At 33.5% G+C, this 27,901-nt stretch overlaps 3 protein-coding genes and 2 long non-coding RNA genes across 9 annotated transcripts; 3 read left to right on the forward strand and 2 right to left on the reverse strand.

Moving 5' to 3' along the window:
- Positions 1 to 290: 290 nt before the first annotated feature.
- On the reverse strand, positions 291 to 3,888 carry LOC655911 (ero1-like protein). The gene is made up of 5 exons (XM_962468.4): positions 3,525 to 3,888; positions 3,219 to 3,479; positions 2,370 to 3,170; positions 2,186 to 2,319; positions 291 to 2,141 (listed from the first exon to the last, which is right to left on the reverse strand). The coding sequence occupies exons 1-5, from the start codon at positions 3,624 to 3,626 to the stop codon at positions 2,090 to 2,092; spliced, it is 1,350 nt and encodes a 449-aa protein (XP_967561.1). The 5' UTR covers positions 3,627 to 3,888; the 3' UTR covers positions 291 to 2,089.
- Positions 3,889 to 3,913: 25 nt separating this feature from the next.
- Positions 3,914 to 5,118, forward strand: LOC655988 (gamma-interferon-inducible lysosomal thiol reductase). 3 transcript variants are annotated; one of them, XM_008202449.3, is made up of 4 exons: positions 3,914 to 4,052; positions 4,160 to 4,479; positions 4,528 to 4,701; positions 4,749 to 5,118. In XM_008202449.3, the coding sequence occupies exons 2-4, from the start codon at positions 4,216 to 4,218 to the stop codon at positions 4,986 to 4,988; spliced, it is 678 nt and encodes a 225-aa protein (XP_008200671.1). In that variant the 5' UTR covers positions 3,914 to 4,052; positions 4,160 to 4,215; the 3' UTR covers positions 4,989 to 5,118. The 3 variants fall into 3 exon arrangements, with proteins under 3 accessions (XP_008200671.1, XP_967638.1, XP_064215576.1); XM_962545.4 differs by having other exon boundaries at positions 3,919 to 4,052; positions 4,167 to 4,479; XM_064359506.1 differs by having other exon boundaries at positions 3,968 to 4,122.
- A 1,565-nt stretch (positions 5,119 to 6,683) lies between these two features.
- Positions 6,684 to 8,817, forward strand: Arf6 (ADP ribosylation factor 6). Its single transcript, XM_962620.5, has 2 exons — positions 6,684 to 7,115; positions 7,301 to 8,817. Exon 2 carries the CDS (start codon positions 7,332 to 7,334, stop codon positions 7,857 to 7,859), a length of 528 nt encoding a protein of 175 aa, XP_967713.1. The 5' UTR covers positions 6,684 to 7,115; positions 7,301 to 7,331; the 3' UTR covers positions 7,860 to 8,817.
- Positions 8,818 to 11,209: 2,392 nt separating this feature from the next.
- Positions 11,210 to 13,781, reverse strand: LOC135267217 (uncharacterized). Of its 3 annotated transcripts, none has more exons than XR_010335587.1 (5): positions 13,767 to 13,781; positions 12,330 to 13,626; positions 11,993 to 12,263; positions 11,441 to 11,939; positions 11,210 to 11,388 (listed from the first exon to the last, which is right to left on the reverse strand). It is a non-coding gene; the product is annotated as an uncharacterized LOC135267217 (long non-coding RNA). The 3 variants fall into 3 exon arrangements; XR_010335586.1 differs by having other exon boundaries at positions 11,993 to 12,051; positions 12,119 to 13,626; XR_010335585.1 differs by having other exon boundaries at positions 11,993 to 13,626.
- Positions 13,782 to 20,994: 7,213 nt separating this feature from the next.
- Positions 20,995 to 27,301, forward strand: LOC135267218 (uncharacterized). Its single transcript, XR_010335588.1, has 5 exons — positions 20,995 to 22,178; positions 22,235 to 22,970; positions 23,026 to 23,184; positions 23,241 to 23,720; positions 23,773 to 27,301. It is a non-coding gene; the product is annotated as an uncharacterized LOC135267218 (long non-coding RNA).
- The last annotated feature ends 600 nt before the right edge of the window (positions 27,302 to 27,901 follow it).

The following is a 27,901-nucleotide window of genomic DNA, read 5'->3' on the forward strand; positions in this document are numbered from 1 at the left end:
TACTTTTTGAAAATTTTGCGCATTTCTTCATCTAAATAAGTCTGAACATATTTTCGTTACCACTACGATTCTAAAATAATTTTGTCGCAGCAATAGGGGCGTGGCCGCTAGATATCACGTCTAAACGTATTTTCGTGACCACACTGTTACGCACTACTGATTACATTTTTACGGTTTTTTGCCAACAAAAAGTCGGCATATCTTCACGTCATGGTGGTTTAAAGGCGTGGCCAGTTGACAGCCACGCCCGTACTATCCCCGAACTAATTCTAAACATATTTTCGTTACCACATTACCACGCCTTATTTTTTTAAAGTGAATAAAAATAGCAATTTCATTTTGTTGATTACGATTTTTTTTTGGCCACTTCATTACCGAACTGAGTCTAAACATATTTTCGTTACCACCCTACAATTTTGGAGACAATTTTGGAGATAAATTTGGAAGCAGACATTCAATTAAAGCGGGGTCTCCACATAGCACGTCTAAACGTATTTTCGTTACCACTAGCACGCTCCTGTCCACGACTGAGTTAATTAAGTAATAATTCATAATTCAACTTTCTTTTTGTTGATAAATGCAGTAAATGTATATTTTTTACCAAACGAGCAGTTTATCATCATCAAACTAATTCTAAACGTATTTTCGTTACCACTTTGCCACGCCCCTGTGCACGAATTTTGCTACTGTCACTTCGTTAACCATTTTTAACTTTCTAGCAGTTCACTGCCAAATTAATTAAAAATATAGTTTGGTTACTGTTTTGGGTAAGGGCGGAGTTACACATCACCGAACTAATTCTGAACATATTTTCGTTACCAATTTTGTCGCAGCATCAGGGGCGTGGCCGCTAGATATCACGTCTAAACGTTTTTTCGTTACCACACTGTTATGCACTACTGATTACATTTTACTTTTTGAAATTTTTGCCCATTTCTTCATCTAAATAAGTCTGAACATATTTTCGTTACCACGCCTTATTAATTAGGTGAATCAATATTGTAACTTCATTTTGTTGACTACTTTTTTAAATTTTTGCCCATTCCTTCATCGAAATAAGTCTGAACATATTTTCGTTACCACTACGATTCTAAAATAATTTTGTCGCAGCAAAAAAAGCGTGGCCGCTAGATATCACGTCTAAACGTATTTTCGTGACCACACTGTTACGCACTACTGCTTACATTTTTACGGTTTTTTGCCAAATTATGTAAATAAGTCTCGCATATCTTCACGTCATGGTGGTTTAAAGGCGTGGTCAGTTCACAGCCACGCCTGTATTATCCCCGAACTAATTCTAAACGTATTTTCGTTACCACGCCTTATTAATTAGGTGAATCAAAAATGTAACTTCATTTTGTTGACTACTTTTTTAAATTTTTGCCCATTTCTTCATCGAAATAAGTCTGAACATATTTTCGTTACCACTACGATTCTAAAATAATTTTGTCGCAGCAATAGGAGCGTGGCCGCTAGATATCACGTCTAAACGTATTTTCGTGACCACATTACCACGCCTAAATAGCAATTTCATTTTGTCGATTACGATTTTTTTTGGCCATTTCATTACCGAAAAAAGTCTAAACATATTTTCGTTACCACCCTACAATTTTGGAGGTAATTTTGGAAGCAGACATTCAATTAAAACGGGGTCTCCACATACCACGTCTAAACGTATTTTCGTTACCACTAGCACGCTCCTGTCCACGACTGAGTTAATTAAGTAATAATTCATAATTCAACTTTCTTTTTGTTGATAAATGCAGTAAATGTATATTTTTTCCCAAACGAGCAGTTTATCATCATCAAACTAATTCTAAACTTATTTTCGTTACCACTTTGCCACGCCCCTGTTCACGAATTTTGCTACCGTCACTTCGTTAACCATTTTTAACTTTCTAGCAGTTCACTGCCAAATTAATTCAAAATGTAGTTTGGTTACTATTTTGGGTAAGGGCGGAGTTACACATCACCGAACTAATTCTATACATATTTTCGTTACCATTCTAGCACGCCTCTGCACACTTTGGTCCCACGACCGCTCTTTGTTAAATTATGAAACGGTTTTGCCACTTGACGACCACCAAGGTCATCGTAACATTTGACGGAATTCGTCCAATTCATAAATACTCGTAGACAGCCTAAAAAAAATTTAATCCACGTTTCAAATCACCCCTTTTATTACCTTCCGATACTATTTACAAGTGAGACAATCTCACTTCTTTGCAACTGGAATTTCTTCCTGTCCGATGATAAGTCCAGCTGATCATCAAACTTCCCGGAAAAAAGAATTTTCAACGCAGTTCCTAAGCCCTGCACCTGAAAGTAACCAAAATGAACAGTGTTTTCCAATCGCATGCGACAGTTACTTGTAACTTTCCCCACAATCTGCATTTATCGCACCCGACACAGTCCATAATTTTGGACACATTCCGGAAGTGTTGCTTAAATTCGTACTTAAGCTTCTCCGCCTGTTCGCTGCCCGTGAACATGGTGGTTTCGTTGAAGTGGTTTGGAAATTTTTGGACGACACTGAGGAGGTCCTTAACAGCAAGTTGCGTGTCCCAGTCTTCGCTCTCATTCCCCGTGTAAAACTCCTCTTTCTCCAAATAACGCATGGCTTTATTTAACGCTCGCAGCTCGAGCAAGTAAACAAAATATAAATTCCGGAGCCAGTGGGGGCCTTCACCGCGCGTGGTCTCTTTCGAGAAGCGTCTCAAAAACTCGCTCAAATTGGGCCCCCACTTGCCGTCAGGTTCGCTCAAACTCGTTTCGGAGAGCAAAAATTGCGCGCACAAGTGGATATTTATGCTAGCGTGGAGGCCCGAAATAGCTCGGTAAAAAACGCGTTCCTCCAGACACATATTGTTGAGCTTGGAGCTCTGGATGTACGGATTGTCGTTTTTCGTGCTTCTGAAGCAATTCTCCATGTAGATGCTGTTCCAAATACGGTGCGCCGACTTGCCCCTGTATCCAGTGTATCGTTCTGGATTTAGAAGCAAATCCACGTATTCCGATTCACTGTCGTTGTCCTCAAGGACGCAAAAGTTGTCTTGGGCGTCGTCGTAAGCGCTCCAGAGAACTATGTCTTCTTGCACTTTTGCGCTAATTGTAGTATTCAAGTAACCCAGCTCGGCGTTGTGATCGTCTTCACAACTTTGAGTCACATACTACAATTTTTTTATTACGGCTGGGAGTCAAGTGGCGATTTTACCTACCAAATTTTTTGAACTGTGGTTTTCTAAACCGCCTTTGAGCCCCACAGGGATGTCTTTATCTTCGCAAGCCTCCACGTGACAGTACCTCATGGCACATCTACTGTCGTCAGACCAAAAGGGACATGGTCTCCGCAAATTCACCTTATAAAAGCGGAAATACCCCTTGTGGAGCAAACTGCGCAATCTGGGGTAGATTTTTACGTTATTAAAGTGGTCTACTGTATCTACGTTACACGAACAGTCGTCGATTTTTCCATGAAGCTTAAATGGACGTGTGATTGTTTTTTACTGAAAAGGGGGGCTCACCTGGCAAAAACAATCATCGTCCAAGACGTTGCCAAAGTACCCGAACGTGCAAGTCAAAAGGAACAAAAACGTGAGAAAAAACAAATCGTAGCTAACCCCCATCGTCACTAGGTTACAGGGAGGCGTTTCAACAACATATCAATTACGATTTTTTAAGTTACGACTATCACGTTTCCACAGTGACACACTAACACTCATTTGAAATTGTTTTGAAAACTGCCACATTTTCTGATAAGTGATAACACTGACAAACACTTTGGCAGGCAGTTGACATCTAACCTCAAGACCGAACTACGAGCAAACGTGTTATCTTCACGCATTGTGTGATTTAACGTCGTCTTTGATAATTTTATAAATGTAAAAAATGTTTTTTCTTTGAATTATATTGTTATTATTGTTGGAAAAATAATTTTCAAGTGAAATATCACACCAATGAATGCGCGCGCTTTTATCGACAGTTTGACAAAAGCTGTCAAAAAATTGTAACCTAAAAAACTGGGCATTATTTGCGGAAAATTCATTTATTAGGTAATTTCAGATAACGTAAAAACCGTAATTTTGTGTTTTATTATGTAATGAATTCACGCATCGTAGTTTGGTAAGGAGACAAGCTGTATGTTTTTTATTTTTTGTAGGTTTCAGGTAATTCGAAATTGCACTGGAGGCTGTTTTGGTTATGCTGTGACGAATAATGAATGGAAAATACAGGTTGTTGCTGCTATTCGTATCAATAGTGTTCTTGTGGAAATGTTTCCAATATTTCGCGATTTTTTCCGACCCGCCTGAGAATGAGATCAGTGCCGATTTAAGTACGATTCCGAAAGTGAAAGTCTCGGTTTATTATGAAGCATTATGTCCCGACTCAAAATTTTTTATCATCCATCAACTGCTGCCCGTTTACGAGGAGTTGAGAGATTATCTAAACATTGACTTTGTGCCATATGGAAAAGCCAAGGTCTGTGTCGGTTAAGTGGTAACACCTAATTTTCCCCGTAATTTCCAGACTGTTGAAACTGAAGGTAAAACGATTTTTTACTGCCAGCATGACGCAGTCGAATGTTTTGCCAATAAAATCCATGCTTGTGTGATCGACTTTGTCGCCGACCCGCTGGTTAGGGCAAAGTACATCGCTTGCATGATCACGGACAATATGATCCCTGACGATGCCGGAGAAAAGGTGATTAATTTGGAAAATAGCACACGAAAATTATAGTTTTTCTACAGTGTGGACAAGAATTGGGGGTAAAGTACGCCCCGATTGGCGACTGCGCTAACGGCGACCGCGGAACAGCCCTTTTGAAGGGATACGGCGAAAGGACACATTCCCTGAAACCCTCAGTTAAGTTCATTCCCACTATTGAACTGGACGGCAGCCAGACAGTTGTACCCCAATCGGCAATTCTGAAGAACTTGCAAAAGTCGGTGTGTCAGCTCTTCAAACGGAAGCCAAGACAGTGCGGCTAGATCTCAAATCAAAATCACTCTGCATTTATCTGTGTCGCAATTTTTTGATAAAAGTGTTTGTAAATATTTTGGAAGGTACTGTTGAGTTATTTATGTGTTGTTGTAAACAATAAATTTTTTCGTAAAGAGACACGTGATTTTAATTCGGCCTCCTCTATTATTATTATTATTATTTTAACTGCACTTTTAATTGATTATTTTTCGATGATTATGAAAACCAAAAAATCTTTCTAGTTTATTTGGTTTACTGAACATCTACCAGTAATTTTTGGGAATAAATTAAACGTTAGGTGAAAATTTATAGTATTTAAAAAAATGTATCAATGCAAATCCCTTTGATTATATGAGGGGCTACTACTTTTTTAATTTCTTCTACAAAATACCCCATTTATCTACTCGATCTTTCCCTAAAAAAAACTAGTTTTTTTTGAGAGAAGGTTTTTAATCGGATCTTCACGTCACACTTAGAAAATGAGTATTATTTACCTAGCAGTTTATTATCCCTAATTTTTGCTCTAAGTGTTGTTTTTTTAATGATTTTTTTAAAATTCACGTATGTGGAACAGAACCACAAGGTTCTAACAAAACAGGTTTACTAAGTACGACAAATTTAACGAAATATTTAAAAAAAGGTCAAAAATTAATATATCGAACACCACACGAGAGTGGGAATAAATTAAAACAATATGTCTTACCAACATGGTATGTTGGTAAACATGTTTTCTTAAAATAAAAGGTTTTGTTGCAAAATAAAATAACGTGACAATTAAAAAAACACTTTTACTTAATTATCTTCTGCCGCATTTTTTTTTAGAAATAATGCATAAATTTTATAGTATCAATTCGTAATGTCGGTATAGCATTTTTTTAAACACTTAGACCGCGAAACGATCACTTTGCTATCGGTTGCTCAAAAATTATCTTAAATAAAAATGATTATTATTTCTAAAACTTCGCTGCTACAAATTATAATCAAAAGTTTGATTGTTTTTTTTACGTAGTTTATTATTTCTTAACGATACAAAACTTATTGCGCAATAAAAGAGATAAAACAAAAATGTAATAATCCAATTGTATTTTAAATTTCAAGTAAAAACGTCTATATTTTTTATTGTTTTAATCGCACAATAGGTTTTATTTTATAATCAATTTTGTTTATTAAATGTTTCAAAAAAATTGGTATAACCGGAAAAAAGTTATCAATGAACGTAAGAGTAATTCATTTTTATGGAAATAGCCTGATTAAAATTGCAAATAGAGTTCACAATTTAACAACACCTAACATTTATTAATTTTCTTAAAAGACAAATGAAAAATAAAAAACCTTCAAGTTCGTATCGCCGTTACGACAATTGTTGGTCTGTTTGCAAATTTTATTAATTACTTAGATAATGCAAAATAAGTTTAAGAGTCGGTTTAATTGCAACCAAATTTTAATCCGAGATTAACTTGATATATATAAGTACTAAAAATTAAATAAATCTTTAATTTTCTTCATTAATTCGCAGTGACAATTTAAGCTAAAACAATTCAAAAGACGAGAAATATAAAAAATTGAGCTTGAGCCGGTTTGTGGGGACGCATAGCCAAAATACAATTCGTCCTCACGATTTTATTTTGAACCACACCTTAACGCGACCTTGTTTTTCTGTGATTTTGTTGGGGAAAAAGCTGCTATCAGCCCGTTCCACTAATTCGTGTATTGTGGTCCGTTTGTAATTGAGGAATTCGCATGTACGCGTGGGCTTATCAAATTGATAATACTTGAGTCGCAACATTTCTAATAATTTAAACTGGAGATAAAATAGTTTAATTCTGGTGTTGGTTGTAAAAAGTGGCAGTGTTTTATTTGTTTTAAAAATGTTGATGGGTTGGTAAATTTTGCAAGAATAAAATTTCCGCGATTGGGTGACGTCAGAGTAGGTTCGTCCCGGCGAGTGAGAGGGACGTACGGGCGCGCTGGTGCGCGAGTGGGACGGGGGATGTGACGTGTCAGGCTGCCAGTTGACGTTTAAATTCCGAACGGCACTGTAGCCACTGCAAGCGCCGGCTGAGGCAATATGGGGCTTATTTCGTGTGTGAAGTGTCGAATGGGATCGTTATTGTAAATATTGTAAATGTTTGATGGTAGGTATTTGGTTGGCGCTCGTGTGAGAGAGACGGAGCGGTGCATCGATTAATTCCGTTAGGTGACCCGCCATAGTTACACGCCTATGTCGGCCTGTCCTGTCAAAACCCTGTGAATTAGCCGATGACATGTGTGCCTGTCAGGAGTGCGAGGCAATAACTTGAGTGTCTTTGGGCGGTTGTAGGTGGTGACCGGTGCGAGAGCCCGCCAGTACCATGGGAAAGCTACTGTCGAAGATCTTCGGCAACAAGGAGATGAGGATACTGATGCTCGGTCTGGACGCGGCTGGCAAGACCACCATCCTGTACAAGCTGAAGCTGGGGCAGTCCGTGACGACGATCCCCACCGTGGGCTTCAACGTGGAGACGGTGACCTATAAGAACGTGAAGTTCAACGTGTGGGACGTCGGCGGGCAGGACAAGATCCGGCCCTTGTGGCGCCACTACTACACGGGCACGCAGGGCCTCATCTTCGTGGTGGACTGCGCCGACCGCGACCGCATCGACGAGGCGCGCCAGGAGCTGCACCGCATCATCAACGACCGCGAGATGCGCGACGCCATCATCCTCATCTTCGCCAACAAGCAGGACCTGCCCGAGGCCATGAAGCCGCACGAGATCCAGGAGAAGCTGGGCCTGACCCGCATCCGGGACCGCAACTGGTACGTGCAGCCCGCCTGCGCCACCACCGGCGACGGCCTATACGAGGGCCTCACGTGGCTCACCAGCAACCACAAGTTATAGCACCCCAGTTCGCATTCGTTTTAGTACATGACTGCTGCGGAGCGCTGTTCATTAGTTTTGAGGAGATTCTTCAGGAACAGTACAGTGTCCACACACATTCCAACTGCCTATGCCCTAGGATGGTTGTGACTTTCACAAATCCTCGAAGAATACCTCATTTTGTAAATAATTCTATTGTATTATGTATTAACATTCATTGTTTTATATTGTAAAATATTGTTGCTGCATTTAAACTTAAAGTGAGCGTTGAAAACTTCGTGTTCTTTACATGTACGCATACCGTCATAGCAATTATTTATTGTTTAATCTGTAAATGATGAATAGGTGACGATTTTAGGTGATATCTGTTCGATTAGTTCATTACGTTAAATACATGTATTTATTATATTTTCTAATTTGGTTCGTTTTTTTCTCTCAACTTAGATATTACCAAAAATAATACCTTTATGTAACTCAAGACTGAATAGATATAAGAAATTCTCAGCCTTCATGTTTCACCTAAAATTTATGTTACGCCAAATTCTCATTGAAATTCAGTGGCTGATTGTTTAATGACAAATGCTTGATACGTCCAGTAAAAATAATGAACATACAGCATTGTACACTCACTTATTTAGTAGAACTTTCATTGTATATATTTAGGGTATGAAAAGTAGTGAAATGATTTTTTAAGGTGCACAGCTTCGTAGAAGTAACTAGACGAGACGAGAATAACAGAATTTAATTTTTTATGAAAAACGATTCATTGTTTGCATAAATTTGTTAAGAAAACTATTTCTGTTACCATGTATTAAGAAATTAAAAACCATATATTTTTAGAAAACTATTTTGTTACTAATTGGCTTCTCGATTTTATTAGCTAGTGATAATTTGGGATCAAATGTGCATTAATTTCGCTTGCTTTTGTAAAATATGTACTGTCAACCAATAAACAGAAAAAGCCAACCTCTAGGCCTAATTCGCATTGTATCACAACTTTATCTGTGCCGTTATCAGTGGCTAAACCTTGCCACCTCGGCGAGGTTGCAGCCACCTGTATAACTCAAATAAATTTGATTTCGTTGTAATAAATAAATCACTGTCATGTGCGTACACATTCAAATATTTTTTTAGTAAGTGTTCTGTTATATCTGCATGCGAGGAAGTCAAGGGTTTAAAGTACAAGTTCAGTAGTTCCATTTATCGGGCCACCCTGTAACATGTGCAACTGTAAATAAAATTTATCGACTTACGACAAATGGGCGTCAAAAATTTTCATATTCACACCTCCCCCCATAAAAATTCATTCGGATTATTTGTATTGGAAGGCACGGGTCACAGTTTGACCCCAGCGCGAGTCAATAACCGTAAATTTGCCAGGAATAAGTGTAATTTGTTCAAGCATTTAATTAAAACAGCGATGTGTGTTTATTTTAATTTCATTGAGAAGGGAAGGAAAACATCAAAACAACTTGTTTCGGTTGCTCACACAAAGTTTACACAGCTATTGTTTGTAAAAACAACATTCCAAATAATGTTGATAGAGTAAAAAAAACAAACTGCTTTGTGGCAAGATGCCACGAAAAAAAATTCAATTTCAAATTTATGAGAAAATTTAACCATGATATGCTGCAACCATCGACACTCCTTTGCGTTCCTGTGTGTTCCTTATACTTATAAATATGTAAGTAATTTTCCTCGCACACTCTACGATGTTTTCACTGAATTCATACTTTTTTTAAATCGGAATATACAAGTCCTATTCGTTTTTCTCGTGTTGTAGGCGCCACTCATTAAGTAATCAAAAATGCTAATGATTCTCGTCCCGGTCGCTACATATCATAAATAAAAAATGCATAAAAATTACTTGAAACAAAAACAAGTCCAAATTGTCTTGTGGTTTCCGCGGTTAAAAACGGTAAATCCTGGAATGTTTTTTTAATCTCACTGTTTGTTTCACCAAGATTATTGAAACATCCATCAATTGTGTCCTAATATCGCAATGAATCAACAGTTTTTAACGAAGTAAATCGAGAGGTGTTATACGATCCGAGTCGAATCAAATCAATCGCATTGTTTCATAAATAAATGTGCCGTCTAACAACTCCGTATCCAGTGAGCTCGCAGCGGTGGCATTCGTTTTTCAAAAGTAAAGCTTCAATTAATTAATCGTGCCTAGAGTCCAAAGCTGCAAAACGCTATTTTGTAGTAAAAACGAGAATGCACTGAAATTACGAACTAATTGCACTGAAGAAGCAAAAAATCGAAAACTCTTGACATACAGTAGTGTCCGGTTATAACGAACTCAGAAAATGCATCGAAATCAGTTCGTTATGTCGGAGGTTTGCTATAAGCGGCAAATTACTAAAGACTAAAAGTCTTTTTAGCAGTTATCTATGAAATAAGACGAAATAAATACCTGTTGAAAAAAACATCGATATCTCAAAAAAAAGTGGCTTTATTTTGACTTTTTTGTGCTCTATTATCATAAAATATTTGCACAACTATCAATTTCACCTGTAATTGGGTTTAAAAACACACGTTTTCACCAGTTAAAATGGTTTCAGTTAGTAGTTCAGAGTAGATAGAGATAGCCGGTTCAAAAACCACCTCCACCTCCCTCTACTGCGCATGTGTGAAAATTGTGTCAGTCAGCCGCAGACGCAAGCGCGTAATCGCAGCTCGCTGGCCTGCGACCAGCTGGTCAGCCGGCCTGCGGCCGACTGACGCCATTTGTGATGATGCAAATATATTTATGTAGTATAATAATAATAATAATAATAATAATCGTCGCCATCTTGGAAGTTTGAAAGTCGGCGGCGGTCATTTTTGTTTAATGGTAAATTGGCGCCAAATTTAAATTATTTCAAAATTAATATTTGAAATTAGTCGGCCATGTTTGTTTGTTAAAAAAAATGGCGCCAAAATTTTAATTTATTTAAAAATTAATATTGGGTGTAATGTTGGTAGCGCCGATGTCGTCACAAATTCCGCCTAAATTCTCACGTTAGATGGCGCCACGGTCTGCAAACTTTTCGCTAGATGGCGCTGCCGTCAGCGCAGCCGTCAATCAAAGATGGCGCTGGCCTCCATTTTTTTTTTTAAACACACCCCCCGCCCGTTTGCGAATATGCAACCAAGAAAACAAGTAGTAGTAGTAGTAGTAGTAGCTTTTTGGGGTTGTGAAATTTTTGGTTTTTGGGGTTGTGAAATTTTGAATATATGATTTTTGAAATGTGCAATTGTGAATACATGAAGTATATATACAATACATGCTGTATTGAGTTAAGCAAAATATCAGAAAATCATCGCGCTTGTCACTAATAACTAATAAAGGAAAGTCATTATTTTATCGATAAGGAAAAAAAACCTAGTATATGTAGTTTTTTATTTTTGTAATGTTGTTTGCCTAACTTGTCTGTTGCGCACCAAGTTTATTTTGTTATTTGTTTAAAATATAATGCAAAAAAAGTTGTTGTTGTTGTTGTTCCTTCCATGGGGAGTCGAACCTCAGGTAGGTAGAGTGGATAGTGCTGTCTATTTTGGAAACCTGAAAAAAATCATAAATTAGTTTTTTAAATAGAGGTGAACATGACACTTACCAAAAAATTTTACATTAATCTTCGTGAACAATACGTTCGAAATTAAAAATGTGGGCATCATGTTCCTGATTTCCATTAGCTTGCTTACGTCCCATATAAATCAAATAAGATCCGAGTCCTTCCATTAGTGTCGTAATTATGGTATCATTCATAACTGCTGTTAGTCGTTTAGGTAAAAAAACTTTACCGACGTTGTCCAGATATGCTACCATCATAACCCCATGTTGTGTGTTTGCCTTGGTTAAATTGATGATTTTATATTTCTTGTTCACTTCCAAATCGTTGGCACTGACATATGTATCAGTATATTCACAGGCAGCAATTTTATTCAGATTTAATAGTTGATCAGCCATTACAGAATCCTTTGAAATTTAAATGCAAAAATACACAGCGGAGCACATACAACTTCTCACAAAGATAGTTTTAATAAAACTGGTGAAATGTGTAAAAAACGGAACTTTTATAATCAATTTTTGCGGTTAACAGATAACACGCTTTCCTAAAAAATAAAAATGAAATAAAATATGATTTAATACTAATTTTGTGGTTTACCTTATCGTAGGAATTTTGTGACGCACTTTTTGTTTGATAAAAATTTGATAAAAATTTTCCTAAAAAATTAAACACATTTTTAGCAATCAAATGTGGTAAACAAATTTAAAAAATTAAAGAATTTACCAAAAAAAGATTATTTATGTTGGTTTTAGAGAAGAATTCAGTAGTCTGAATCGGAAGAATTTGTGGATGAAGAACTTGTGCCGAAGTCAATATTTTCGATAAACTTACGATGCGTCTTTTTGGCACAACTTTTGTAGGTCTGAAGCTGAAATTAGATGTTTAAATTAGATGTTTAGAAAGAACGTTTTATTAAGTTGTAATATAAACTTACTGTAAACAAACACTGATGAATACACCAACTACACCAACTATCTTCTTCACGAGTATAATCTGTTAAATTTTCAACCAGGACTGCATTGTGTGTAATAATCTTTTTAAAAGATAATTTTTTCAATTGAATTAAGATGGGTTCTCGCGGACAATTAATGTTAAATATAGATAAAGTTTTAGGTCCCGCTTGTATGACACTCTTAGTAAACTCATCATATTCAAAGTAATTATTTTCATTAAAAAAGTACAGCTTTCCGTTTAAATATCTAAATGTCCTTGTTATTTTATTAGGAACACCTTCAAATAATTCGTTTGTTAAACCAGGAACATTATATCCAGAGATGCAACTAGATAATGTAATATATGTATTATCTCTGAGAAAAAGATAAATACCACCTGAGTAAGTTGTTATCGCTGCCGAAATTGGACTTGATATTTTAAATTCTTCGCTTATAGATTTCGGATAATTAGTTTTAAATCTAAAAGTAGATAATGAAAAAAATATAAACTTCAGCTTTTACAATAATTACTATATCATCTGTTGAGGGTTTATGATAAATTGTTGTAAATTCTTCAAAATCTTTTGGTAAAAAATGTTAACCGCCCAGTAATTAATTAAGGTTTTGGATATGAATTTTTACCTATTTCAATTAAACAAATCCACTTTTTTTATAAAAGATGTATAAATGTGTTTTAACTATTAGAAATGTATATATTGTTTGTAAACTATTGGATATAAATTTTTTGGGGAAAATGATTGTAACGATAAATTAATAATCAAATACAACTGGATATTTATAAAATTTTTGATTCATAAATTTACAAGAAAAAAACGTTAGACAGGAAATAAGATAACAAAAATAATCAGAATGAATATTATTTTTTATTATACATAAAACAAACTACATACTTAAACTAAAAAAGTCATACACCTAAATAAATTTTTAATTGCAGTTTTTAAGCCAAACCTAACGCTATGAACATCATAAAAAACGCTATGAACATCATAAAACGATCCAACATGTATGAGGTTTAATGTACCCATACCCAAATGTCAATTATACCCCGCTCCTCATCGGTGTCTATCGCGGCGGTCAAGCGCCCCACGGTAAAAATATCAAAATAACCTCCAAGGGATGGGGGCGGTTCCAGTCGCAGATAGATGTTAATAAGGGAAACCCACTCGAAGGTGCCCGCGGGAATTTGGGTGAGGAGGTGGTCCACCTCCTCTTCGGTTAACCCAGCGTGGTTAACAACCAAATCTGGGTTATAGTCCCCATAGTAACCTGCGGGATGTTCTGTAACAAAAGAAAGAGAAATTTAATAAATAGATTACATTAATTTATTAAGACTGATGATGAAGTGTTGTAATTAAATTTCAAACAATTGATTCGGAAAAAATTTAAAATAAAATAATGTAAAAATTATTTCTACTTACTAGACATGATGGTTGTGTTGACTGTTGATATTTCAATAAAAATTATTTCACACACTAAAAGTTGATCCCTTTATACTTTTTGTAATCTTAACTAGAGTGGAGAGGGCAGGTTAATGAAGTAGGAGAAGGAAACGAGATTAAAACTTTAAACGTTTATTTCGGTAAATTCTGAATTACATAATTATAAATAAACCGTACATTATTAAGACTACAGATACATATTTTAGTTTTTAAGTAATGATGCATACATAACGGAAGTTGTGGTTGCAATTTTGGACAAGAGTTTGCTTCCTCCAAATTGATGATCCTAGGGTAAAAGTCCTTTGAATCGAAAAATTGTCTTAAAAAATCCTCTTTAACGCTTCCTTTTACGTAAATAATATCGATAACATCATCGATAATATTTTCTTCTAGTATGTTATAAATATTTTCATAGTCGATATTTCCACTGTTGTAACGTAATAGATGATGATTTAATTCTAAATATTTCACTTGTTTTTTTACATCTGCACTTAGTTGACGAAACGGCACCGGTGATTTAAACAAATAGTGACCAGTTCGATGTCCATCAAATATTGTTAATTCTTTAACGATGAATTCAGGTATATAAAATCCTTGAACATCAATCACTACTACCTTCATGTTGAACACTTAAATCTAGACTGAAAAATTTGTTCACGATGAGCAGAATTTAAGATCTCCTTTAAAATATTTTTCATTTGATTAATTCTAAACTTAAACCTTTCTCTGTCTGCAGCGCATTGTATCCAATAGTTTCCTTTTCTAGCATCTTGATAAGCATATGACCAAACTATTAGATTATGTACTTCCGGAGCACTATCACTTATAGTAACACTTTTTTTCATCCTTATATCAGTTGTCTAATTATTCCTGTTAACGGATAGTACTGCATTATTCTATCATGAATGATAATACAATAAGCTCTTGTATCGGCTGGGAAATTATTATCGCTTTCAAATTCTAAGCTGATATCAATGGTGGAACTTCGAATTGCTTCGTTTTGCTTGGAACAGTCTAATACAAATATCGGTCTTTTTGTATAATCTGTATAGCTTAATATAGGTTCAGCACGATCTTTTCCATTAAATTCCTTATAAAAATCAACGTAAGCTTGATATGCTTCTAAATATTTATTTTTAGCAAATTGTAGTTTCCATGTTTCATATGGATAAACATTTGAATTCAACCATAAACGTACGCTTCTTACATCACAATGATCAAATAGAGTAACATCAGACTTTGGATTATTTTTTCGGTTTGTTTGAAAGCAAACGATAATAAATCTTGGTCTTTCTAATTGAGTAGATGTTTTAACTCTCCAGATGTCGTTATTAGTTTGTCGAACTGATGGAAGTTCATGAATTTCCCATTTTCTGAACGGTAACGATATAACACGATCTTTGTTGATCCCTTCTAATATAGTTAATTTAATTTCATCATTTGGGTAAACATGTTTTGCTTTTAATTCAATATTGTTAATCTTAAGTGTCGCTTTTCTCGTTCCGGTAGAAATGAAACAATTAGCATCGTTACGACTTCGTATTAATCGAAGTTTTTGATGACCGCTAACTATCCGATGATAATCAAATGGTAAATTTAACAGATAAGATAAAGGGATTCTAAATGAAAACGTATTATCAGTTTCATTAAATGTCTTCAGTTGTTGACTTTCTTGATCATTCCATCCAGCGAGAGTTAATGCTCTTACTTCATCTTTGCCATAACATAGAAAAGTTTTGATTGTAGATACTGTTCCGACTTCACGTACACTATCTAACTCAACATTATTCAATTCATAGCTTACATTCTCAAATAAATATGCTGCTGCATTATTAGTCAAGGTTACATTTCCACCGCCAGTTTCCGGTACCGGATCTGGTATGAACTCACCGTCCACTTGTATAAATGATTCAAAGAGAGAAATCCAAATATCTCTCTGATTAATTATAATTTCGATTTCATCATTGTTATCGAAAGATCTTACTTGCGGACTATATGTATGTTCTTCCTCTTTACTTATGCTGTCGTCTATTTCCGGTGAACTGTAAACCTGAAGTTTGCTGGCGGACATTATATCCTAACGATTTAAGAATCTGCACGCTCTGATGTGATAATGTCGACTGATGACAAGATACTGACTGATAATTTGATGGATTGTATGATTTTTTATATTGATTTTGAAACACTAAACCCATGTTTATGCTTCTTTTTTCAGAGCAAGACGAATATTGATTGTTTGACCGTTAAAATCTATAGGACAATGGTCTTGATCAACAATATCAATAGTTAGGTTAGGTATATTGGATCTATTAATGATAGGTAAATAAATAGGATTTAATGGTTCCACAAAAATCTGTTCGGCTGGACTAACACTTAAAGCAGTTTCATAAAGAGTATGAGATTCTTTGTTTTTGTAGAAAGAACCTCTTACAATATTACACTCGATACGTATTGTATTAACCTTAATTATGTTAACAGGTAAATCACTTTCATGTAATTGTCTTGCTTTAAGTTTCCTTTTAGAAAAACCTAACAATTTACCAATACTATCTTCGTGAGCGAAATTAATGTCGTAAATACTAAATATCTCACACTTTAATGTGTTTTCGTTAGCCTTCAATGAAAATGTATTCTGTTTTTGAGCATCAGTTGCAGATCGTCCACTAAGAATAATTTGTATATATTTTTCTATAGCAGCTATTTCATAAGCACCTTTCGGAAATGTTATCACTTTTTCTTCAGTAGTGTTCGGAGCAAAATAATAAAATTTATTTGTACCCTCTTCTATATTTGGTATATTATTGTTAGTATAAAAACCGATTAAAGCTATAGAATAATTCGAATTTTCTTCAAGGTCAATGGGTGGCTCATAGTGTTCAGACAGCGTACTTTCAACACCTGTTAGGGAGAATGTCTTATACATGACTGAATAAAATACATGATTATCTCATCTTTTATTATGTAAAAACATCAAACATAAATGTCCGCAATTATATGATAAAAATTGATAACGATCATGATTAAAGTAAATATTACAATTTCCTAAGTATCGTACTAATTCTAGAGGTGGCTTTAGATTTCCATAACTATCAAAATAATCAACCTGTTTATTTGTTTTTCTATAACAAACCCAATGAGTTCCGGATCCTTTTTTAGAGTCCAAATTAATGATAGCACATTCTGTCTTATCAGGTTTCATATGAATTAATTCATCTCTCATAAAAACGCCTTTAAATTTGGGTAGTTTTAATAATTTAGCATATCTTCTTAAATCATTATCAGTTAGTGCCCTATTAGGCAGTTTTATTGGTAGTTTTTTGGAAATTTACGTAAATACAATCCATAACCTCGTGGTTGCTTTCGAAGATATAAACCACTTCCCGCCTTCCCGATAGCGATATCTTCCAGTACTTTATTATGACGTTTATTCTCATCTAATTTCTGTTTCGCTGCTTTAGCATCATTTACAGCTTTAGTTATAGCAGCAGCACCTCCGCCCATAGCCCCTAAGGCACTAAGTCCTCCAAAAATTAATGGTAACAATGGTAAAAATCCTCCTGTTTTTATAGGTATAATACGAGGAATTTTTATACGCTTACGACCTCCAGATTTTCTAACTGCTATACGAGCAGCTGATAATGCAGATTTTATATTATCATATCCCTTATTTTCTAAATTTGATAAAAGAGCTTTATGAAAAGGTTGTTGTTTTTTCTGTGTCCTCTTTCTAGATTTCTTTGTCTTCCTTTTCGATTTTTTCCTTTGGATTCCCATACCTAATTTCCTTTTGACTTTCATTGCGTTAGTTACAAACCAGGCACTTGCTTTTTCACCAAATGAAGCGTCTTTAGACTTAACACGTGACCATGCACTATCTTCTAAAATTCGATCCGCTTGATGTCTATCTTTTAAATCGTTGGAATTAGCGTAAGCTATATCGTGCGTTTTACAAAAGCTGTCAAGCTTGTTTATTCCAGGATCACCTCGTTCTAACCGTTTCTTAAGTTTTGTACCAGGTCCGCAATATTGATATCCTGGTAAATGTAATTCAAAAGGTAATTTATTGATTGCAGTATTTAATAGTCCTTCCCCTTTGAAAGACAACATTTAACTGAACTTTTTTCCCTATATAAACCTTCTTATAAATGTTTTTAATTTAGTATGAAAATGAAAGTGTTAAAGCAAAAATTACAATTACCTATCATAAATCATGATTATAATAATGTTGATAATAAACATAAAATGTCTCATCGACATGGTACACTTTTACCCGAATCAATACGTTGTATAATTTGTGGACCTTCTGGTGGAGGAAAAACTAACATATTATTGTCTTTATTGTTTGATCCCAACGGATTGAAATTTGAAAACATATATATTTATTGTAAATCATTATATCAACCGAAGTATAAACTGCTTAGTGATGTGCTACAAAAAATTAAAGGAATGGAATATAACCAGTATGAACATAATGAAGACGTGCTAGATCCAAAAGATGCAAAAAATAACTCTATTTTTATATTTGATGATGTCATAATGTGTAATCAAGCTAAGATAAGGGATTACTTTTGCATGGGCCGGCATAAAAATATTGATAGTTTCTATCTCTGTCAAACATATACAAAAATACCGAAACATTTAATTCGAGATAATGCAAATTTATTGGTAATATTAAAACAAGATCTGTTAAATTTAAAACATGTATATGAAGATCATGTTGGTGCTGATATGAAATTCGAACAATTCTGTGAAATATGTCAGGAATGTTGGAAAAACCAATATGGTTTTTTGGTTATATGTAAAGATAATGAATTAAATAAGGGTCGATATAGAAAAGGGTTTGATCATTTTATTCAAGTGTAGAGTGATATCTATTTGAGAACGTTTCCAGACCGGTTAATATCAGTTTCACAGCGGTTAGTATCGGTGCGATATCGGTTAATACCGGTTCCAAAGCGGTTAGTATCGGTTAGATACCGGTTAGAGACCGGTTAATATCGGTCTCAGACCGGTTAGTATCGGTGTGATATTGGTTAATACCGGTTCCAGAGCGGTTATTATCGGATAGAGACCGGTTAATATCGGTTTCAGACCGGTTAATGTCTGTTAAAAAGCAGTTCCTGATCGGTTTGAGATCGGTTAATATCAGTTTGAGACCCGTTATAATAGCAGTCGAATAAGAAGTTATATAAACAATAATTCTGATTTGTTCGGTTAGTTTATAACATTAAGCGGTAATGATGGGTACCAAACCAGATCAAAACCTTAAAAGACATATATTAAAAGCAGCTGATTCAATTCGAAAGAAGTATAAAGCCATAAAGTTAAACAGCAGTGAAGCGGATGAGTCAATTAAAAAGCTTTTTCAGCCTGTTATAAATCCTTTAGAAGAAATTTCAATAAAATTGGAGAAGCAATCTCCACCACCACAGCAACAACAACAAAAACAACACAAAAGACCAAAACATCATATTCAAAAGCAAAGGAAACAATTTCTTAAACTACCAAAAAAAGAAAAGATTAAACAAGAACTTGAACTACCAGTTGAAGAAACATATGAACCTAGTACATCACTGCGACAACCAGAAGAAATATATGAGTCATTACCAGAAATAAAAGAAGAAGATGAAGAAACCAAATCTGACACTATGGATGATTTAATTAATAGCAGACATATTTTAGATGAATTTTTAGAACAATATCCTCCAGTTGCGAGAAATGCAATAGAAGCAGTTTTAGAGAAAACCAGTGATCAGACATTTGGTCCTAGATATAATTCAAAAGAGAATAAACTATTTATGGGTAAACATGAATTAATAATCAGTCAAAATGGTGATTTAATTTTAGATAATGAATCATTTCCTGGTACTCCTGGTTTATACAGACTAATATTTTTTAAAAACCCTGAAGATAAATACACTCAAATTACAAAAGAGGATCGGTCAGCATACAAAAAAATACTTGAAATTTCTAATACACATAGAAAAAATAATGATCCCACAAAACAACTAAAAGGTCATAGAGGTGTAAAATATACTCAAATTGTGCAACCAATGTTTACTTCATTTCCTAAATCTCCGTTTATTGGTGAAGGATTATTCACTAATAAACGTGTAGAATATGTTTACTGGGATGACATAAATGAATTAGTGTCACGTCTAGCATTATTACATGCAGCGACAAAAGCGGGTAACAATTCCCATCTGAATGAAATTTTATCAATAGAAGAAGAATTAAAGGAATGTGGTGTAATATATTAGGCTTAAGTTTTTTTCTGGTTAATCCTCAGTGTTGAAATGCCCATTGATCTATTCGGACGTAAAGTGTTATCAGCATCAAGTGCATTTTTTAAATCTACACCATCACCTTTTGTTTTCACTGCTGATGGTGACCTTGATTTAAAACATCATAGAATCTGTAACATTAATGATCCAACAGAAGACAAAGATTGTGCGAATAAGGTATATATTGATTTAGTAAGTAAACAAATATACCAAAAGATGGAAGGAGTAATAGCTGCTTTAACGGATTTAAATAATAATGTTCATAAAGCAGATGCTATATGGATGGATAAATTTAATCAGTTAAACTTAACCATGAATGTTAAGTACAAAATACTTGATGAAAAAATTGATAATATAATTGCTACAATTCCTCACACGATTGAATCAGAATTGCATAACAAACATTTAAGTATAAATTATGAAATCGATAACAAGTGGAAAAAATTTATGAATAATTCAAATGAGATAACCAGACGAATAAAAAAACTTGAAGAACGCTTTGAAGGAATCGATAGTATTAAGATAAAACCAGAAACCATTTCCAAACGTTCTAAAGCAGGTGATACAGATCAACTTGAAAATGTACCTATATCAAAGAAAAGGAAAGTAACAGATTCATATGAAAATAGTGAAAGATAGAACCCATGCCTCATAATAAAAACAAGTGTCCTCCAGGTCAAATGTCAGATCGTCATGGAAATTGTAGAGAAGTGTACCGTAAATAAGCAATGGTTCGACTAAAGCAAGTTAGTGATGTAAAGCAAAAATTGGTAAACGAGATATTTAAACCTGCACGCAGGAATTTTAAACGAAGACGTACTATAATTAAAGGATTGGATGATTTATGGCAAGTAGATTTAGCAGAAATGCAAAATTTATCTTATCATAATAATGGATTTAAATATATTTTAGTCGTAATCGACTGTTTTTCTAAATTTTTATGGACCAGACCACTGAAATCGAAATCAGCTAATGAGGTTAGCAGAGCTATGGAATCAATACTGAAGAATGAAAAAGAACGAATACCAAAGAATTTACAGTCAGATCAAGGAAAGGAATTTTATAATACCACTTTTCAGGATTTGATGAGACGTTATAATATTAATCACTATAGTACGTACAGCGTTAAAAAAGCAGCAATTGCTGAACGAGTTATACGTACTTTAAAATCCAAAATTTATCGATATTTTACGTTATTTGCGACACATAAATGGATAAATAAATTGCAAGAGATAACCAAAAATTATAATACTACAATACATCGAACAACAGGAAGGAAACCCACAGAGATAAACGCTTCGAATCAAGGAGACATAACAGCATATGATCATCTAAAGATTGTTGATAAAAACAGAAAAAAATTTAAAGTCGGAGATTTCGTAAGAATTAGCAAAGAAAAGATGTTATTTGAAAAAGGATATACACCCAATTGGTCAACGGAAATTTTTAAAATCAGTAAGATTAATCTAACCAATCCTGTAACATTTCTGCTAGAAGATAAAGAAGGTCAACCAATCAAAGGAGCTTTTTATATTTGGGAATTATCAAAAACTCAATATCCTGACGTCTATTTAGTTGAGAAAGTGATTCGACGTAAAGGAACTAAATTATTTGTGAAATGGTTAGGTTTACCAGATAATCAGAATAGTTGGATTGAAATGAAAGATATTACCTAATAAATAAGAAATATATATACGATATAATTATTTAACGTCTAATTTAGTTCCATTTAAGATGGCAACGAGTGTAGAACCTGTTATAAAAAAAGTGCTGCATTTTGAAAAAACCATAAGCGATATTCGATTACTAATGAAACTGGAACTACTGAAATTAGGACCGTGCCAGTTGATGGATATATTTCATAAATTACCGGAAACATATCAACAAGATCATGATATAAAGCTGAATCTACCATGTTTACAACATTATTATAACAGTTTTGACGAAGATCAGTTTGATGGTCCTCCTTCATCAATAAATAATTGTGTTTCGTGTATTTTAGATGATACAGGAAGCCAACAACAACAACAACAACAACAACAACAACAACAACAACAACCCACTGCGTTTCAAGTGTAATGCCTCTTTTGAACTCATCACTCATCTTGTTTGTTACTCTTATACAAAATGTGTTGTACGTGCAAAAACCGTTAGATGTTGTAGATATGTACATCGTCTTCACTAGTGAAAGTCCTAACAACACAAGATGGTCTCCTCTCTGGAAAAGTTTATTTTTCAACGATGTTGATTACCAATGGAAGAAGATGAATCTGGGTTATTTGAGCAATACTGCAATAGAAATATTTAAATATGAAAATGTTTCTATAGCAAACTCTGTAATATATTTTAAATTAAGACTAGTTTTTACCAATAGTAATTATATTGATACTGACTGGAAGAGACTTATACTTAATGATCATGATGTAGTTTCAATAAAAAATTGTTTTAATCATGTTCCTACCTTTTTAGCAATGTTTGGAATTGTTTGTACATGTTGGATCGTTTTTATGATGTTCATAGCGTTAGGTTTGGCTTAAAAACTGCAATTAAAAATTTATTTAGGTGTATGACTTTGTTAGTTTAAGTATGTAGTTTGTTTTATGTCTAATAAAAAATAATATTCATTCTGATTATTTTTGTTATCATATTTCCTGTCTAACGTTTTTTTCCTTAAAAACGTTAAATTTTTATCAGTTATATTTTGAATTTTTTGAATTTTTACGTAAGGAACCACAATATCCGGTTGCAAAGTTTATGGAATATAAAATCATATCGCATCAATGATTAATTCATTTCTACTTCGACTGTCCGTGTATGAAAGTAATCATGTTCAAGTGCTCTCAATGCGATAACAAGTTTACTCGCAAAGATGCTTTAACACGTCATGTAAAAAAACATAGTAAGTAAATACATTTTACGTTATAGAAATTGTTTTAATTAAGAGCATTTTTAAGGTGATAAATTATCTAAACTCACTTGCACCGGATGTAAAACGTCATTTACGAGATTTGATAACTATAGGCGTCATATTACAAATTCATCATTGTGTTCAATGGATTCGGATGATATGACTCCTAAAAAAGCCCGCCTGACAACTAGAACACCTTTACAAGGTATTTTTGTAAATATTCTTTATATTATTATTATTATAACTTGTTTTTGTTTTTAGAAGTTACTACTAACGCTCCATCATGTTCATTTCATCAATTTTGTGAAATATGCAATAGTCACTACAGAGGATCCAGATTAAACCATTTACGTTCTTTAAAACATAAAAGTGTCATCTCCGCCAAAATTAATGATGATGATGATTTCGTTGAAGAATATCAAGTTGCCTTCAAATCAAGAATTACCTCATACCGATTGAAAAATTCACAACTAGATGACTTGGAAGTGTGCAATTTTTTTGAAAGAAATCAAGATAAACTTATCACTTTAATAACTAGAAAACTGAGAGAATTTAACCAACTTAAAATTAATTTCGAACTTTTTGCTAAATATATTTTACCTTCTAAAGACATTATCGAAATCAAATCATTCAACACTAAAAATATCATCATTTCAATATCGACAAATATTAAGGTAGAACTGGAAGAAATATGTGGCGTCATAAAAAACAAAATGAGTGAATTCTTGGAAAAAGATAGTGGTAAGTAATATCAATTTTATTTATAAACATATTATTGTATTAAATTTTTTAGGTTGGATTTTAATGGAAATTTTGTTTTTGGAACTTAATATCAACAAATTCAATCCACTACGTGCATCAACATATATACCATTACCGAAGGACATAGCGAAGCGGAGAGCGGTTATCAATATTCATAATGATGATAATGAATGTTTCAAATGGTCTGTTTTGGCACACCTTCATTCAACTGAAGTAAATGTTAATCGACATCGAGTTGATGCTTATCGTGAGTTTGAAGAGGAATTAGATTTTACAGATATTTCATTTCCGGTTAAATTAACTGATATTTTTAAATTTGAAGCACTTAATAATATTAGTGTAAATGTCTATGGAACAGAGCAGCGTTTTGATCATGAAAAAGGTAAATGGGTATCAGATATTATAGGTCCCTTTTATTTAACTTCTAAGAAACGAGACATTCATGTAAATTTATTACTTATCGTAGACGATGAAAGAATGATCAAACATTACTGTCTGATAAGCAACATTTCTCGATTAATAAGTTCACAACTTTCCAAACATAATCATGCTAAATTTATATGTAACGGTTGTCTATTATTTTTTTCGAGTGAACAAAAATTAGTTAAACATCGTAAGTATGCTTGTAATGAAGTTGTCACTACATTACCAACTTCTGATCTGATTATAAATAAATTTGGTAAAGAAGTGCCTGGTAATGAATTAACATTTCAAAATTTTGATAAATCTCTTAAAGTTCCTTTTGTATTTTATTTCGATTTTGAATCTATTTTAAAACCTTTACGCAATGATAATTCAGCCGATAATATCCGTACAATTGTTACACATTTACATGAACCATATAGTTTCGGATATTACATAAAATGTGCATATAATGATAATTTATCAATTTATCGGACTTATCGAGGAAAAGATGCTCCTAAAATTTTTGTGAAATGGTTGCAAGATGATGTAAATAGACTTTATCACGATCACCTCAAACATATCGTACCACTTGAAATGACTCCGTTAGATGAATTGGTTTTTCAAATATCTACCCATTGTCATTTATGTAAAGAACCTTTCAAAACAGATTACGGAAGTCTAAATTGTGATAGAGTTCGTAATCATTGTCACTTAACAGGTGAATTTTTAGGACCTGCACATTCTATTTGTAATTTAAATTATAAGATTCCAAAATATATCCCTGTTTTTTGTCATAATTTAACTAATTATGATAGTCATTTATTTATTAAAGCTTTAGCAACAGAAAAGACCATCATTAATTGCATTGCTCAAACTAAAGAAAAGTATATTACATTTTCAAAAAAAATTTTAGTTGATAAGGTCATGAACACGACTACAAATACAGTTGACAATATTTTTATAACGCTTAGATTCGTAGATTCGTTCCGTTTCCTTTCTTTTTCATTAGATAAATTATCTCAGACTTTAACTTCTGATGAATGTCTAACCATTCGGAAACACTTTCCGGACGATAACCAATTTAATTTGATAAGACAAAAAGGTGTTTTTCCATATTCATATTTGGATTGTTTTAATAAGTTAGATGATACCAGTTTACCATTGATTCAACAATTTTATGATAATCTTAATAAAACTGATATCAGTGAACATGATTATGAGCGAGCACAGGAAGTCTGGAATCTATTTGATTGCAAAACGTTAGGTGATTATTCCGACATTTATTTAAAGTCTGATGTTTTGTTACTAACAGACATTTTTGAAAATTTCAGAAAGGTTTGTCTCAAAATTTATGAACTAGATCCAGCTCATTACTTAACAGCACCTTCATTAGGCTGGGATGCTATGTTAAAAATGACTGGAATTAAATTCGAATTGTTAACTGATATAGACATGGTACATTTCTTTCGAAAATCTATTAGAGGAGGACTTTGTCAATGTTCAAAACGTAAAGCAGTAGCAAATAATAAGTTTTTATCAAATCATGATCCTTCTAAACCAACTTCTTTTATAATGTACCTTGATGCAACCAACTTGTATGGAGCAGCAATGTCTGAATATTTACCTTATAGCGGTTTTCGATGGGAAGATCCTAATGAATTCAATGATAACCTAATTCTCAATTTGACAGATAACGCTGATGTAGGTTATATATTCGAAGTTGATTTAGAATATCCTTCTGAATTACATAATCTTCACAACGATTTACCATTTTGTCCTGAAAAATTTATTCCTCCCTCTAGTAAAACTGAGAAACTTTGCGCAACCTTGAACAATAAAGTACACTATGTTTTACATTATCGAAATTTAAGACAAGCTATACAAGGTGGTTTAAAATTAATTAATATTCACCGTGTTTTAAGTTTTAATCAATCACCATGGTTGAAAACATATATTGATTTAAATACAGAAATGCGTAACAAATCAAAAAACGCGTTAGAAAAAGATGTATTTAAATTAATGAATAATTCAGTTTTTGGTAAAACCATGGAATCAATTGATAAAAGAGTAAACGTGAAATTGGTAACATCATGGAATAATATAGGTAGAAAACCAGGTGCTGAAAGTTTAATTGCACGACCAAATTTTAAAAATTCATCTATCTTTACACCAAATTTTGTAGCTATTCAATTAGAGAACGAAAAAGTTTTCTACAATAAACCTCTGTATGTAGGTTTTACTATTCTAGATATCAGTAAAACTATTATGTATGATTTTTATTATAATTTCATAAAACTTAAATACGGTAACAATGCAACGCTTTTGTATACCGATACTGATAGTTTAGTAATTGAAATTTTTTGTGAAAATATTTATGATGATATTAAATCTAATATAGAGCGTTTTGATACTTCAAATTATAAAGCAGAAAATATTCATGGAATACCTGTATCGTCTTCTGTCATCGGGAAGATGAAAGATGAATATAAAGGACGTGTAATATCAGAATTTTTAGGAACAGGTGCTAAAGCATATTGTGTGGATGTTGAAGGTGAATTATCTAAAAAAGCTAAGGGTATTAAACACAATGTAATTACAAGTGAATTACATAAAATTGACTACCAAAACGCAGTTACTGTTCCAAACACTGAAATTATTAAAGAAATGAATATCTTTCGTTCGAAGCTTCATAACATTTACACAGAATTAAAGAAAAAAATTGCTTTATCTTTCAAAGATGATAAACGTTACATCTTAAACAATTCTGAAGGTAGAACATTATCTTGGGGTCATAAAAATATTCTTCCTCAAACTCAGGAATAATATTTAATTTGTATTGTAGTTATTGTATTATAATGTTTATGTATTATAATATGTATGTATGTATGTACTTATATTTAGATGTAATAAACAATTAAAGTAATTTATTGTTTTTATTATTATCCATTAACCAAATAGCTTATGTGAATTTGTTTCAGGTTTCCAAAATAGACAGCACTATCCACTCTACCTACCTGAGGTTCGACTCCCCATGGAAGGAACAACAACAACAACAACTTTTTTTGCATTATATTTTAAACAAATAACAAAATAAACTTGGTGCGCAACAGACAAGTTAGGCAAACAACATTACAAAAATAAAAAACTACATATACTAGGTTTTTTTTCCTTATCGATAAAATAATGACTTTCCTTTATTAGTTATTAGTGACAAGCGCGATGATTTTCTGATATTTTGCTTAACTCAATACAGCATGTATTGTATATATACTTCATGTATTCAAAATTGCACATTTCAAAAATCATATATTCAAAATTTCACAACCCCAAAAACCAAAAATTTCACAACCCCAAAAAGCTACTACTACTACTACTACTTGTTTTCTTGGTTGCATATTCGCAAACGGGCGGGGGGTGTGTTTAAAAAAAAAAAATGGAGGCCAGCGCCATCTTTGATTGACGGCTGCGCTGACGGCAGCGCCATCTAGCGAAAAGTTTGCAGACCGTGGCGCCATCTAACGTGAGAATTTAGGCGGAATTTGTGACGACATCGGCGCTACCAACATTACACCCAATATTAATTTTTAAATAAATTAAAATTTTGGCGCCATTTTTTTTAACAAACAAACATGGCCGACTAATTTCAAATATTAATTTTGAAATAATTTAAATTTGGCGCCAATTTACCATTAAACAAAAATGACCGCCGCCGACTTTCAAACTTCCAAGATGGCGACGATTATTATTATTATTAT

The sequence above is a fragment of the Tribolium castaneum genome, chromosome 10 (assembly GCF_031307605.1).
Source record: "Tribolium castaneum strain GA2 chromosome 10, icTriCast1.1, whole genome shotgun sequence".
Lineage (NCBI taxonomy): Eukaryota > Metazoa > Arthropoda > Insecta > Coleoptera > Tenebrionidae > Tribolium > Tribolium castaneum.